The 14132-nt window shown below is 48.2% G+C and overlaps 7 protein-coding genes across 7 annotated transcripts; 3 read left to right on the forward strand and 4 right to left on the reverse strand.

Annotated features, from left to right (window-relative positions):
• Nucleotides 1–86: 86 nt before the first annotated feature.
• FOIG_09750 (dihydroxy-acid dehydratase) lies at nt 87–2093 on the forward strand (the record flags this gene model as incomplete). The annotated part of the gene is made up of 3 exons (XM_031210035.1): nt 87–543; nt 620–831; nt 885–2093. 3 exons carry the CDS (start codon nt 87–89, stop codon nt 2091–2093), a joined length of 1878 nt encoding a protein of 625 aa, XP_031060286.1.
• Nucleotides 2094–2278: 185 nt separating this feature from the next.
• Nucleotides 2279–4340, reverse strand: FOIG_09751 (uncharacterized protein; the record flags this gene model as incomplete). The annotated part of the gene is made up of 4 exons (XM_031210036.1): nt 4148–4340; nt 4010–4090; nt 3814–3959; nt 2279–3763 (listed from the first exon to the last, which is right to left on the reverse strand). The coding sequence occupies exons 1-4, from the start codon at nt 4290–4292 to the stop codon at nt 2279–2281; spliced, it is 1857 nt and encodes a 618-aa protein (XP_031060287.1). The 5' UTR covers nt 4293–4340.
• Nucleotides 4341–4946: 606 nt separating this feature from the next.
• On the reverse strand, nt 4947–5904 carry FOIG_09752 (uncharacterized protein). The gene has a single exon (XM_031210037.1). The coding sequence runs from the start codon at nt 5860–5862 to the stop codon at nt 5140–5142; it is 723 nt and encodes a 240-aa protein (XP_031060288.1). The 5' UTR covers nt 5863–5904; the 3' UTR covers nt 4947–5139.
• A 1143-nt stretch (nt 5905–7047) lies between these two features.
• On the reverse strand, nt 7048–8694 carry FOIG_09753 (uncharacterized protein; the record flags this gene model as incomplete). Its single annotated transcript, XM_031210038.1, has 2 exons — nt 7223–8694; nt 7048–7059 (listed from the first exon to the last, which is right to left on the reverse strand). The coding sequence occupies exons 1-2, from the start codon at nt 8252–8254 to the stop codon at nt 7048–7050; spliced, it is 1044 nt and encodes a 347-aa protein (XP_031060289.1). The 5' UTR covers nt 8255–8694.
• A 1624-nt stretch (nt 8695–10318) lies between these two features.
• On the forward strand, nt 10319–12320 carry FOIG_09754 (uncharacterized protein; the record flags this gene model as incomplete). The annotated part of the gene is made up of 3 exons (XM_031210039.1): nt 10319–11233; nt 11284–11573; nt 11619–12320. The coding sequence occupies 3 exons, from the start codon at nt 10319–10321 to the stop codon at nt 12217–12219; spliced, it is 1806 nt and encodes a 601-aa protein (XP_031060290.1). The 3' UTR covers nt 12220–12320.
• Nucleotides 12291–13229, reverse strand: FOIG_09755 (uncharacterized protein; the record flags this gene model as incomplete). Its single annotated transcript, XM_031210040.1, has 1 exon — nt 12291–13229. The coding sequence occupies one exon, from the start codon at nt 13227–13229 to the stop codon at nt 12291–12293; it is 939 nt and encodes a 312-aa protein (XP_031060291.1).
• A 418-nt stretch (nt 13230–13647) lies between these two features.
• On the forward strand, nt 13648–14087 carry FOIG_09756 (uncharacterized protein; the record flags this gene model as incomplete). Its single annotated transcript, XM_031210041.1, has 2 exons — nt 13648–13673; nt 13721–14087. 2 exons carry the CDS (start codon nt 13648–13650, stop codon nt 14085–14087), a joined length of 393 nt encoding a protein of 130 aa, XP_031060292.1.
• Between the last annotated feature and the right edge of the window lie 45 nt (nt 14088–14132).

The following is a 14132-nucleotide window of genomic DNA, read 5'->3' on the forward strand; positions in this document are numbered from 1 at the left end:
GTCCAGAGTAGCAAATATAAAGAATCAACAATCTCATCAACTATGATGAATGGGTCAATTAGGTTACAAGAACAAACATGTCAGAAATGTCTTTTTTGATCCAGCCCGACAAGTCTGATAATGACACGAAAAAGCAATCATCTCACGTCAATCCTGACTACGACCTTGCGACACCAATTCCGCCCGACGCCAATGGCCTACGACAGAGTCTGACCTCGTATGGAGACGCCCATTTTTCTCTTTTCCTCCGCAAGGTTTTTATCAAGGCCCTGGGGTATAGTGAAGATGCGCTGTCACGTCCAATTATCGGTATTGTCAACACCTACTCGAGTTTCAACCCCTGTCATGCCAATATCCCACAATTAATTGATGCTGTTAAACGTGGCGTGCAATTGAATGGGGGGTTAGCAATTGATTTCCCAACTATTAGTATCCATGAATCATTTTCTTCACCTACTAGCATGTACTTGAGGAACCTGATGAGTATGGATACCGAAGAAATGATCAAAGCACAGCCATGCGATGCTGTTATCTTGATAGGAGGTATGTCTGCTTTCACTCCTTTGTTGGAACGTATCTTGGCGAAGCGGTTGGTATAGATAGGCTAACCGAGCAACAGGTTGTGACAAAACCACACCGGCGCAATTGATGGGCGGGCTCTCAGCCAACAAGCCGATCCTTCACCTCGTGACAGGGCCAATGATGCCTGGAAGCCACAAGGGGGTACGGATAGGCGCTTGCACTGACTGCCGCAACAACTGGGCTAGCTACCGAGCTGGGACAATTGATATCGAGGACATTGCAGCTATAAACAACGAATTGGCCCCGACAGTAAGCAAAGCACTTCCACCTTGTGAAAGAACTCCCAGTGACGAGATGAGCAGGCTGGAACTTGCGGTGTGATGGGGACTGCAAGTACAATGGCGTGCATCCTAGTCGCGCTAGGTCTCATGCCATTCAACGGTGCCACTGCCCCAGCAGTATCCTCAGCGCGACTACGCATCGCCGAAGAAACTGGCGCTCTCGCCGTGGCGGCCTTCAAATCGCAAATCCGGCCCCAGTCGATGCTGACACGGGAATCCTTTCTGAACGCCATCACCGTTTTACAAGCCATCGGTGGTTCTACAAATGCCGTTGTTCATCTAATGGCCATCATCGGCCGACACTGGGACAGCAGCCTCGTTGAAAGCATCAATCTGGATACCATCAATGAGATTGGACGGAAAACACCGCTCCTAGTTGATCTGAAGCCCAGTGGCGATAACTACATGACCGACTTCCACAATTCCGGGGGGATGCTTTCTTTGCTTCGTGAAATTCGACCCCTTTTGCACCTGAATGCTCAGACAGTCACGGGTCGAACCCTCGGTGACAACCTCGATAAAGCGTCTTACATCGAAGTTCCAAGATCATTAAGCGTTCTCCACCCCTTCAGCGATCCCCTGTATCCATGTGCCTCGTTAGTTGTCCTGCGAGGGAACTTGGCTCCAGGTGGCGCCGTCATGAAGGCAAGCGCGTCAAAGTGGCGACACCTCCTTCAACACTCTGGACCCGCTGTGGTATTCAACGGGGCGGCTGATATGGCCAGAAGACTTGATGATCCCAAACTTGAAGTCCACAAGCATAGCGTTCTAGTTCTTCAAAATATTGGTCCTGTTGGAAACCCTGCAATGCCTGAGGCGGGTATGATCCCGATTCCTCGGAAGCTAGCAGAGAAGGGCGTGTTGGATATGCTTCGGATATCAGACGGGAGGATGAGCGGCACAGCAGGCGGCTCGATTATCCTCCATGTCTCTCCAGAGGCTGCAGACCCAGATTCGGTACTTGGAATTATAGAGGATGGTGATATTATTACTTGCGACGCAAGTCGATGTCTCCTTCAGGTTGACATATCAGCTGAGGAGATTAAACGGCGGGTTGAACGAAGGATGACTCAGTTTGAGAGCAGTAAGTCTACTGCAGGGACAGACGAACAGCCGGCGTGGGTGGCGAGGAAGAAGGCTAGGGGGTACCGTGGTTTATTCATGCGTTCAGTGTTGCAGGCGGAGAGAGGCGCCGATTTTGACTTTCTGACTGCTGTTGGACCATCGTAGCATGTACTGGGTCAAAGTAAGACATAAGCGACTTGAAACTCCGAAAGTGATGACGGCTTTGGCTACTGCAGTGCGAGAAGACAAAAACCAGTGATTAAAAGATGTACAGGCATACATGCAGATATTAACGCGGACTCTTACCAGAAGCATGGATTGGCAGACCTACTTCATCCACGGACTTGTAGTTACAACTTGTCTCGGTACAAAACACTCCTCAGAACCTCTCCTAATTTCTGCTCACAGTCCGCAGGTTTTCCAAAAGACCTCCATGCAACAAAACGATCTGGTCGAACCAGAACACACCCGCTGTCACTAACCCCTCTCTTCTCATGCCAACTTCTATATATGTCGATGTATTCCTGACCTGGGCCAATGCTAAACACACTGATAGGGATGTCGTTAGCTGCCCCGACGGCCTCAGCTGCCGTTCTCCAATCGCCACCATCCACACCCACCAGTAAACAGAAAGAACCATTTCCAGCCAGGTCGTGAGTCGATACCATACCCAGGCGGTTTGGTTTATCAATCCACGCGTGGGGCAATCTGCTACCAGGATAGGTGCTGATCTGGACCTCCACGACTGGGTCACCTTGCACCACTGGTCTTGGGCTAGGCTCATCATCCAGGTACACGGCCTTGGATACATACCATTGATTGTAGGCCAACCCAAGGCTCTCAAACTCTTGTTTCTTTTCTTCCAAGGCGCCGTGGAGATCAGCCCGTCGCGTCGAGCCCTCTGGCGTCGCGTGCGATAGTTGATTCACTTGATTCATGCCCTCGGCAGACGGGGCCATCATTCCCAATACACGGAAGAGCTCCGCATTCTTCCGTATCTGGTTGTTGCTCTCTCGGACAAGGTCGGCACCGACTGGCTGTCTCTCTTGACTGTATGAGGACAACAGCCCTGGACCAGCCAAACCCTTTGACACGTAGGCCACCTTCCACGCAAGGTTATAGGCGTCCTGGATGCACGTGTTGCTACCGAGTCCAAAAGTTGGGGGATGTCTATGTGCCGCATCACCTAGTAGAAACAAGGTCTGATTGTCTTTCGAGTACGATTCCGCGACCGACTCGCGCACAGTCCAAGCGTCAAGCTTCAAGATCTCTACATCAAGTGAGTCGTCTCCCACAAGATGTCGGATCAAGTCTACAAGCTCGTGGCTCTGAGCGGTCATGCCCTCAAAGGGGTTGCTGCCTTGGGGACCAAACGCTACCATGACCCACTCGTTCCAAGGCCGAACAGCGCGCAGATGAGCAACCACTCCAGGGAAGAGGGCACGGTCGGGTTGTATAATCCAATGCATTCCACAACGGCGCCCTTCTGTCAAGTACCTGCCGAGGTCTGCGCGAAACAAGACGTTGCATGCTTTTGGACCTGGACTTTCAGTCAGGAACTGAAAGTCGAATTGGCGTGCTATCGGGCTTCTTGCCCCATCAGCTCCGAAGAGATATTTTGTGCGGATCTTAAATTCTTGCTTCGTGATATGGTCATAAACTGTGCAGATATAAGCAGGCTCGGTCTTCTGACTTGAGATGGATTCGACATTGAGGATCTCAGTTGAAAATCGAACATTAAAACCGTTGTGTGATGCAAAACGGAGAAGAAGAGGTTCCAAGTGTCTCTGTGTAAAATCCACGTACTCGCAGGGCGTTGTCTCTTTTCGTCTCCACTATCAAGTTTCCTATCAGTAAGGGACAGTACATGGATTCATTGACTTACTAAAGACCTAGGGTTCTCCTCCCATGCAGAGATTCGTCCGTATTCTTCTCCAATTAGGCTCTGTGCGAAGCGCGACGAAAGGATGAAAGGCTCTCGAATTGCTAGCCGAAGCACCTCATCCTCCAGATTAATGTCTCGTAGACATTCTTCGTACGCGTCAGCAACTGCTTATGCTTGTATCTATACTAAATCTTACCTGAAGCAAAGGGATTGAACCCATGAGCTCGAGGTGTATAGGCCGTATGCGAGTCTTTGGAAATGACAAGTCCACTCAGTCCTATAATTTGCCCATTAACTTACTGGACAGTCCATCATGAGAAGATACAAGACTTACCATTCTGTCCCAAAAAGGACGCGAGGGCGGCGCCAGAAGGGCCTGCACCCACGATCAGAATACCCGTGTTCACTATTGCAGACATGGCAAATGGATGTGATTTAGTGACTGGTGATGAACTGCAAACTGTGAGCCGGAGCTTCATTTTTATAACACCTTTCGGGCATTGGAAGAATACCGAGACTGATGGTTGATCTGATCATCTCCTTTGGGGTTCGGACTTCGGACTTGTCCTGTGCTTCCGGCCCACAGTGACTCAATTGGGGATAATCTACCCGGTTTCAGTTTCGTGAGTAGCCGTGTAGTGGGAGAGCGACTAAAACGCCATCTTTCGGTTCACGGTTGCATTGCAGCCAGAGATGATGCATCACATGGACGAGGAGCGCAGCTCGATGGGGTTAAGGTTAATTTAGAGGCATCTTTTAGCAGGTAGTAGCGCATTTGTGGTGGTTCCTGATAACAAATCCTCGGTCCCTCCACAAATGGCAGTTGTAACCATCGCATGTCCTTGTGCAGATCCTTAGTACACATCTCACAATGACTCTAGATAAGTTTCCTTTAGAAGTCTTCTAGCTTCGAGTTTTAAACACATCTCTGGTCCGTCAACGATGACCGCCATGTAAGAGAGGATTTGAGAGCCTGTTCTTTAAGTAGACAGGTGCACAAAAGTAACTCTGGGCTCTGGCCTGCTTGCATATAGCAATGGCAAGAAAAATCATAGCGACGTAATTCAACCAGTGATAGTCTATGCCACGTCATTGAGGACTCAAGAGCTTAGGTGGCTAATAAAGAAGGCCCATGTGATTGTAATGCAGCCCCACTTCTGGGCAGCTTCTCAGGTTTTAGGCAAATGGGTAAAAGGATTAATAATATGGTTTACTTTTATCCTAATATGCACTGTTGTTGCATCGACTCGCTTCTGTTCCCTTGAAATAACTGGCGTCGACCAGTTACCATGAATAAAAATCCTACTAGTCTGATACCACCAATGTTCATAACAAGACCACAGTCGCCGCAAGTCCCACTGCAGCCCAGAGGCTTAAAGCACGTCTAGTGCCTGCGCCGTTACTCGAAGTCGTTGTAGACGAAGCCTCGCCAGTAACGGTAATCACAGCATCATCCATCGTGCTGGTAGTTTCGCCCGCCGAGGTCGTTGCTTTTGCAGCATTGGCAGTTCCAGAGACATCACTCGTGGCTGTAGCCTCCGTGGAAGCGGCGGTCTTAGCAGAAAGAAGATACGACTGACCAGCTGTGACAGTTACGGGAGTCCAGTCAAAGTATCCATATCCAAAATAGAAGAACCCGTCAAACGTCGTACCGCCGTGTTTGGTGTACGTCGCTGTAACCTCCCGACCATCGTGGAAGGAAAAAGAAGCATGGTTGGTAGTAGTGCAGACTTTAGGCATCGTATAATCCATTTGGCATTCCATCGAGAACGAGTAGCCTTCTTCTTCATCGTCGTCGACGCTACCTTCTCTCCAGATACCGGTGGTTACGGCTCCAGGCGCAGGTGTCTTGTCAGCCCACGGGCCGAGAATGATAGTCTCTTTCGTGAACCAGCACTCGTCCTCGTCCCAGGTCTTCTTGTTCTTTGGTTTTTCGCAGTCCAAGACGAATGTCGTAGCTGTGGGGTTTGCGCCGATGACATGGGCGACAAGATTGGGAGTGCCGGTGTATTCCAGCATTAGCAGGGAAGTGGTGATGGCTGAAGACATGGTGAAATGGGTGTAGATGATCGATTTAGAGATGAATTAAGGATGGATTTAAAAGCTAGAGGGCGATCATGGAAGGGAAGGGGCTTTAAACAGTGGAACAGCATGGGTCGTCCGGGAATATCGGCCAATGTTTAATTAGCCAAGGCCTTGGCTTCAGTGCCAGACTCCACTTCCCATTTCCTAGTGACATTCACATTTGGTCCTGATGGCCTGACGCACGAGAGCCTCAAGACATTAGTAACACCATCACGAGTTTATGGCTAAAGTGATTGCTTTGATGGTCCCAATAGATTGAAGCGGCAGCGATGGAGTGAGGCAACATGACCATTGACTTTTACAAGGGAACAGCGAAATACATCTCATGGAAGTAATGCTGTTGGTCTGCTTATATCCACTGAAAGTCGGCCCGCCAAGCGACTCGCTTGCAGCTGTTGGTTAGGAAAAGCATTTGAGAGCGGAGTCTTTCGGGCATTTCCAGTTGTGGCAGCAGTAGATATTAAAAAGGGCCTGGACTGAGTAGCTTTTCAGACGAGATATTTCCCATTACATATTCCGCTACCAAAAAAGAGCGCTCTATCAACACCTGTCCTTAATGCTAGATGGCTGCGGTCTCGGACAACAGCAACCCATCTTTACCTCAACAATCTCCACCGTCAGAGGACAATATGACTTCTCCCCACGTACAATTCTGTCTGATAGTTTTCTCAGTCTTTTATACCTCGAAGGTCGAGAACACCTGAGTCTTAAATTCTGCAGAGGAACACAATCCGTATGCCTGATAAAGTCCATGGGAGGGTAACGCAACATGTGTCTACAACAGATAGCCTTCATCTCCTCATCCAAGTACAGGTACGCTAGATATAAAGTGATATCGGGTCGACACGAGATCATCTTGGACACTGCAAGATGGATATACTTCTAGAAAACAAATTCACACATAACCGTCATGCAAATAACTCGGACTTGTACATCTTAAATATTAGTGTCTGCAGCTTTTACAAAGACGTGACCACTACTAGAGAAGATATGCAGCTGTTCTAGGTTGGCATAGTTTTACTCCGACACGGCAAAATGCGCTGACGGCTGCTGGGCCATCGTTGGCAATAAAATTAGGGTTAAGAGTTTCTATATAGTACATTTAAAATCCCACTATCAAACCCGTGGTTCCTAAGCTTTTCGCTGAGTCTAAAGGACTTGCTAGAGTAGAGAAGATTGTCAATAACATGTATCTTGGACTCTAGTAAGGAGCTCGGAAGGCTGGATTGAATACATCCCTCCGTACAGCCCCTCTTCCACGTGATACGTACCTCGACTCAGGCTCGAATAGGTTTTCACCATCCCCATACAGATAAGAACATACCGCATCATCTACCTCGATCAACTCATTCTCCACCATTTGGGGGTTAGATTCTCCTGAACAAACCATATGAACTTTCGGTCTCTCTTCAGCAGGCCGTAAGCGCCAGTCCAACGTATCACGGATTTGCCGAATGAGATCGCCGTAGCCATGGTCCGGATTTCGAAACGCTAGGTTAATGAGCTCAACGGAGCGCAGTGTTGGTGGTAAAGCGGATAGAACATCGACCAGATCATCTATCTCTATAAGAAAATTCGAGATACCAAAATGTTGAAGTCGCGGCCAGTGATCAATGAGAAATATTGTCCGTAGGGGAAATACAGGCCTTTCGAGGTCGTCTGGATCATGCTGTTGGCAATATGCATCCTCGATATCTGTCGAAGCACTCACACATAAATGCTGTAAATCTTTAGCTTGAGCTAAAGCATCGCGCAAAAGGCCCGTCTTGTATGTTGCCCAGTCGTCGTGCTCGATGAGACCTGTGAAAAGATCAAGATCGAGGTATTGGAACCCTGGACGCCTGAGTAGAGTGCATATATCTTCGTATTCGGTGCAAGGCTGATCAAAGATTCGACAGCTCAATCCGGACTTGATCTCGTGGCCCTTAATTCTGAGCTCTGTGACTTGATTCTCACACTCAATCAAGGCTCGGCTGACGAGTTGATAGCCTCGCCACTTCTCTCTGTATTTCTCAGCGGTACAGTGGGCACCGTAGAACCACTGATACGGGGCATCGCCCTCCTCAGATATCCATGGAAGCTCGTCCTGCCATTCTCCAGAATCATTCATTGGGGCAGTAGGCCATACCTTTGGGATTGGGTAGTCGAATCCAGGAGGAAATGCTCTAATCATAGGAGTCCTGTATAGTGGGGTCCCATGCCTCCCGTGAGTCGCAGGTGTAATGGTGATTCGTTTCAAGGATGTGAAACGCTGGAGACCATACTTGAAAGCTTTAATGTCAGCATTAGCTGCCAGAATCTGCCTTTGGTCTTCTAACAATTGCTTATAATAGTCACAGCACTCTGCGAGTCCCATATGATTATCAGCAACAGGAAAAGTGTAGGGTGGCACCAGTCATCGTCAGATGTACTCGATCCTTTCTGAAACCACTTCGGACACCCATTCTCAGTTACAATCATATCTGCTCCCGACCGTGATACTCCCATTCATCTTTGTATTGCCAGCGCTCCGGTCCAGTAAATAGACGGGCGTCGTCCCAGATAATCTCAGTGACTTGGGACGAAAGGTTTCGTTGGCTACGATTGCTTTGAAGACTTGGATATTGAGGGAATTTGCGGATATGAATACACGATCGAAATGGAGTGGTATGGCCCATGCCATTGCTGAGCATGTTTCCCGCAGGGCCTTGAGGTCGCTACCCTCTACATACTGAGAAATAGCATTGGTTAATTCTTGGGGAAGGCGTGGCAGAATACACGAGATGTCTGGCGTTGAAGAAGCCATTTTGGTTGGCTTGAGAAAGAATCTGAGATCAAGAGATTAGGGATTGGCGCTGTTTATAAATGATCCACAACTGGACGGTTAGTGGTTCGTTGGTCGCTCGCGCAATATCCAGGAATGGAGATCACCGAAGGCAACCAACAAGACCGTGCACATAACGGAGCCACCCCTCGGAGGCGAGGTCGGAAACCGCTTTGGCCATGGCCGTGACCGTACCAACAGCATTCAACATGCATTTTCTCACTACCCTGCTATCTTAAGTCGAATCTGCAATGATAAGAATGACAGGTGAAACTTGAACAGGAGATTACACTACGCTGCTCTCGAGATACTGTCCCGATGAACACGGATGCCCTAAGGATAGAACATTTCATCAACCTGGAGAACAAATGGTGTTTTGGATCTCGTTATCTGTTTTGTCACATACACTGTCGTATAACTTGGGCCATTGTAACATCCTCGTAAGAAGTTATAGAGCATACAAGCCCAGACAGCAACATACTTATACTAGAGATTCATAGTTATCACAACCTTACTCTTAGGACAACATAAGATTAGCTTAAAAGCAGGTAAAACAGAAGATTAACTGTACTTTACCAGCCACTGCCTATTCTACCAAAAGCATCATATTCTATCTAACCTAGAGTTTACTAACCCTTTACCAACAGCATAAACTATCTCACTAATCGCAAGACTATTATCAGGATACAGTTAGCCTAGGCTCTTCTCTATTATATAAGCTTCTCTAGCAGCTTAAATTTAGAGCAGGAGAGAAGCAGAGCAGTATAACCAAGCGGCAGGATAGCCTCAGCCTCGCCAATTAAGGCATCTCTACCAATAGACCCCACAGGCTACGCCGTCATATCCCTAAAGCTTAACTCTAGAATGTATTAAGTTAGAAGACGTAGGCGAGAGAGCCTTTTTTAAGGACTTCCTCTGTATAAGGACCTTCTTTCCAGAGCAGTATTACCCCTAGGAATTCACTCTTTATTACCTGAATGCTGCTACCTGCCCGATTAAACAGCGTTGTGAATACTGGCGACTAGTAGAAAACTATATATAGGAAACTAAATAGAAATGGGATATCGATATCAAGGGTACCGGTATACGTGCTAATTTTATTGCTAGCGAAGATACTGGCTACAGTGGGGTCAAGATGTTTAATGAGGAGGAGGCTGAGTCGGAGAGGATCAGCACTTTGCCTTTTCGAACCTTTAATTATTTGCAGCCGGATTTTAGTATCGTCGAGCAAAGAGGTTACAAGGTCCTTGATTGGCACTTGCACGAGCCTAGCAGGTAATTCAGTCAGGAGAAAATTCAACGTCTCAAATGGATGGATCAGTTTGGGCGACGAATTTTCGACAACCTGGAGCAAAGGTATCCGTAAGAAGTATTGTATGGTACAGAAGAAAGCATTCAAATAGTGTGTAATTTTAGTTAAGCTATCTCCTCGTTTCCAATAATCACGCAGTCTTTACCGTAAACAATGCATGGCATCCATGGAAATCTCATCTTGGCTGACACCTCGTATACCCACTCTATTTCCGGAAGCCCGGATACCCGTGACCCCACTTTAGTATTACCTCGATTTGACATGCATCAACCATATTTCTCTTCCACGTAAAATACCCATTCACCATGGAGCGACTAGTCTCAACACGTGTCAATACACGCTCTTCACTAGCCTGTCTCGAGTGTCGGACAAAGCATGTGAAATGTGATGCTAAACAGCCGCGATGCAGTCGGTGCATGGCATATGACAAGACGTGCCAGTATACAGCTTCAAGACGTGGTGGTCTTGATCGAGCTGCTTTGACTGAAAGGCGAAGACGTCTGGCTAACAAGGCTGATTCACAGCTAGACAATGTCGTGTCGGAGATATCTGATGAGGGAATCAATTTGGGCAGTGAATCTGCGACTGGGGCGGATTGCATGGAGGTTTTTCAACATGCGAGCTTACCCGCCCCAACACCAGTACCAGAGAACCGCGAAACACCGCATTTCGGCCATGGCGGTCTCACCGATGATGCTCTGGTCAAGTCGTACTATACCAACTTTCACCACTTGCACCCTTTCGCTCCCCCATTCAAGCACTTGGTCCAACTATCCCAAACATCGGCTTTCAACTTTAATCACCTCATAGCTTCCATGCGGCTGATTGGGCATATCTATGACACCCACCAATGGTCAGAATCACTAAGTCGCGCCATCGAGGCTCAAATATCACAGCTTAAACCATCAGATCCAGTGCAAGTTCAGGCTCGCCTGCTGTACTCCATCGCTTTGTTTTGGTATACCTTTAAGGCTGAAGCAAAAGATCAGATGGATGCTGCAATTGATGTTGCTGTCAGACTGGAAATGCATAAGCAGGAGTTCGCTGTTACATTCGGATTCAGAGACCCGGTCATGATTGAATGCTGGAGACGAACGTGGTGGATGCTATTCATCGTGGATGCTTCCTACGCTGGAACACTGGGGACGATGAACTTCAAAACATTGCATGTCGAACCTACCGCGGAACTTCCCTGTGAAGAGTCAGATTATGAATCGGGCGTAAGTAATTTACACGATCTTGAAGCAAGAGGCTGACATACGAGCCATAGACAGTTCCTGCACCAAAGACTTTACAGGACTTCGATTCTCGCGAGTTCGATAGCGAAGACGTGGTATTCTCGTCCTTCGCCTATCTCATCGGTGCGGTGCGCTGTGCAGCACAAGTCATTTACATGTCACCAAAAAGGGCGACAAGAGAAGATTCAGAGGCCATCATACAATCCGCTGACTCGGCATTCGATGCCTGGCTACTGCTACTGCCCAAAGACAAAAAGCCGGTGCTGAAGCAAGACGGGACTATTGATGAATTGATGTTTCAAGCTCACTTGCTTATTCATGTGTATGTCCTTCGCTCCCAACAATGAGAGCTGAACTAACTGTTTAGTGCAACTATTGGTATACACAGACCGTTATCGGATCTGAGATTCAACCCCGTTGAAAAAGTATCCAGTTGCGCTCGAGAACCACCAGCAGATACACCGAAGCCAGATCTCATCAACGTACACACAACTAGAATTCTCAAGTCAGTCAATGCACAGATCCAGCTCTTGGCTTTACCGGTCCGCCCATTCCACCACACGCCTTTCACGACATGCATGGTTAGCGAAGGGACTCTCGCCCTTCTATCGGCTTGTACCTACTTGCTCAAAGATCAAGCTTTGGCAGTAGCGCGAGATCAGATCCGTTTGACTATCGGATGTCTCAAAGCCGTAGGCGAGGTTTGGCCAAGGACGGCGAGGAATGTGAAAGAGATACAGACTATCGCTCGTCATGTTTTGGGACTTGGAGGGAGTAGTGGGGATGTCGGGAGTACTCCAGGGTCGAATCAGGTCCCGAGTTTAACGCAAAGCGAGGGGGAAGGAAGCATGGATTCGCTACCGACGATGGACCAGGATGATAATGTTTTTGCGTCTCTGGGGTCGTTTGAGGATATATGCGGATGGATCAACATGGGCGTGGAGCTGGATTCTAGCTGGATTGAATGAAGTACAAGTTGAATACTCAATAATCTATCTAATCCCTACTCCCAACTTCCTTTTTTATATCTATTTACAGCTTATAACTCAATCACGACCTTGTAACCCTTTCCTCGCTGCCTTGCATGCTCCCAAGCTTCAACCGCTTGATCAAACGGAAACGTCTTGACCGCCAGTGGCTTGATCACTCCCTCGTCAAACAGCCCAGCCATCTTTCCCAAGCGCTCTCCGTTCGGCGATACGATGAAATACTTATACCTGACACCTGGTAGGGACAAGGACTCTGAAGGTTCATCACCTCCAAAAGCCCACGACGGCGCAGGATCACCGATTGTAATGATCATGCCATCGGACTTGACAGTTTCCCACGTCTTTGCCAGAACCTCTCCGCCCACCGTGTCAAATACAACATCTACGTCCTGTACAGACTTCTCCCAGTTTGGAGTTTTGTAGTCAATAATCTCGTCAGGTACGTCGCCCAGTAGCTGCTTGTTTGTCGCAGATGCTAGTGCAATCACATGAGCACCTGTCAAATGTTTGACAAGCTGCACAAACTGCTGACCAACTGCACCCGACGCGCCAGTCACAAGAACTCTCGTTCCAGCGTCAATGTCAGCATAATCGAGAACTTCCCATGCTGTCAGAACCGGAATCGGCAACGCAGATGCTTCAGCATGTGAAAGCGCTGTTGGCTTTGGGGCGACCTCGTCAGGAGAGCAAAGGACATAATCAGCTTGTCCCTCGCCCGTGTGCGCCGATAGAAACGCAAAAACTTCTTGGCCTATTTTCAGAGGTCCAGAGTAGTCAGGGCCAAATGCGGTGATGACTCCGGATATGTCATGGCCTGGAATGCGGGATGGACGTCGATATGTTTCTGGCCACATAATTTCATCGCCAGTGACTCCAGCGGCATGAACACGAACCAGAATATCGGACTTGATAGGTTCGGGTTTCTCCATAGAGAAGTTGGTGGTGAGTTTTGGAGAAGATATGTCTCCGAGGATCTGAACGGCTTTCATCTTGAGGTTTGGGGGAATTGTTCCTGGTGTATAAAGTGCAATGATAGACTAGTGGATGATATCACTAAGAGCTGATATCATTTAAGCACATTTTTCTGCCAAGAAGGAACTGTTTATATGCTGATAGTCGTAGTAGGCAATTGCGCCCAGGATTCGGGGACAGAAGCGAATACCCGGATACCCGGGCGGGTCCCGTAATTGACGATTGCCCGGCTTATTCATCCCCACCCGGAAATCGGGAGGCCGACGGGTAGGATAATCGTCCTCTATCAATTGAGAAAATACGACTTTCTTATCAGTATAAGTAGTTCATTCCGGTAAAAAACAGTATCTATCATATTCCTCATCTCTTATTATCTCTTGCTGCTGTGTCTTCTCCATCCCATCGCAATAATCGTACAACATCTACTTCATCAAAATGGCAGACAGTGTTGAGAACAAGTCGTAAGTTGAACATTTGCCTCGTCCAGAATCCAGCTAATCAGTACCAGTAATCGCCCTCGCGAAACCGTCAAGATTCTTTATGACTACGAGCTCACCAACGCACCCGGCAAGTCCATCGTTGGTCTCGAAGTCCACTATGGTCCTAACGGCTGGACACCGCCGCATACTCACTCTGGTGCGACCGTCGCCGCCACTGTGATTAAGGGTCAACTCCTCAGCGGGATGAACGGTAACCCGCCCAAGGTGTATCACGCAGGCGAGAGCTTCCGCGAGTTTCCGGGTTGCCATCACACTGTCAGCGATAACCCTAGCGACACTGAGGACACAACCTTCATTGCGGTCATGGTGATTGATACCGAGGTTGTGAAGAAGGGGTATCAAAATCTTGTTGTTTTGGATAAGGAATGGGAATGAATTTGAGATAGACACACGGCTACGGGCGATATTTGCTAGGTTAAG

Source organism: Fusarium odoratissimum, assembly GCF_000260195.1.
Source record: "Fusarium odoratissimum NRRL 54006 unplaced genomic scaffold supercont1.16, whole genome shotgun sequence".
NCBI classification, from domain to species: domain Eukaryota; kingdom Fungi; phylum Ascomycota; class Sordariomycetes; order Hypocreales; family Nectriaceae; genus Fusarium; species Fusarium odoratissimum.

What these genes read in the sequence shown, in the direction of transcription:
- FOIG_09752 (XM_031210037.1), bottom strand. Translation starts at nt 5,862, where the DNA reads ATGTCTTCAGCCATCACCACTTCCCTGCTAATGCTGGAATACACCGGC.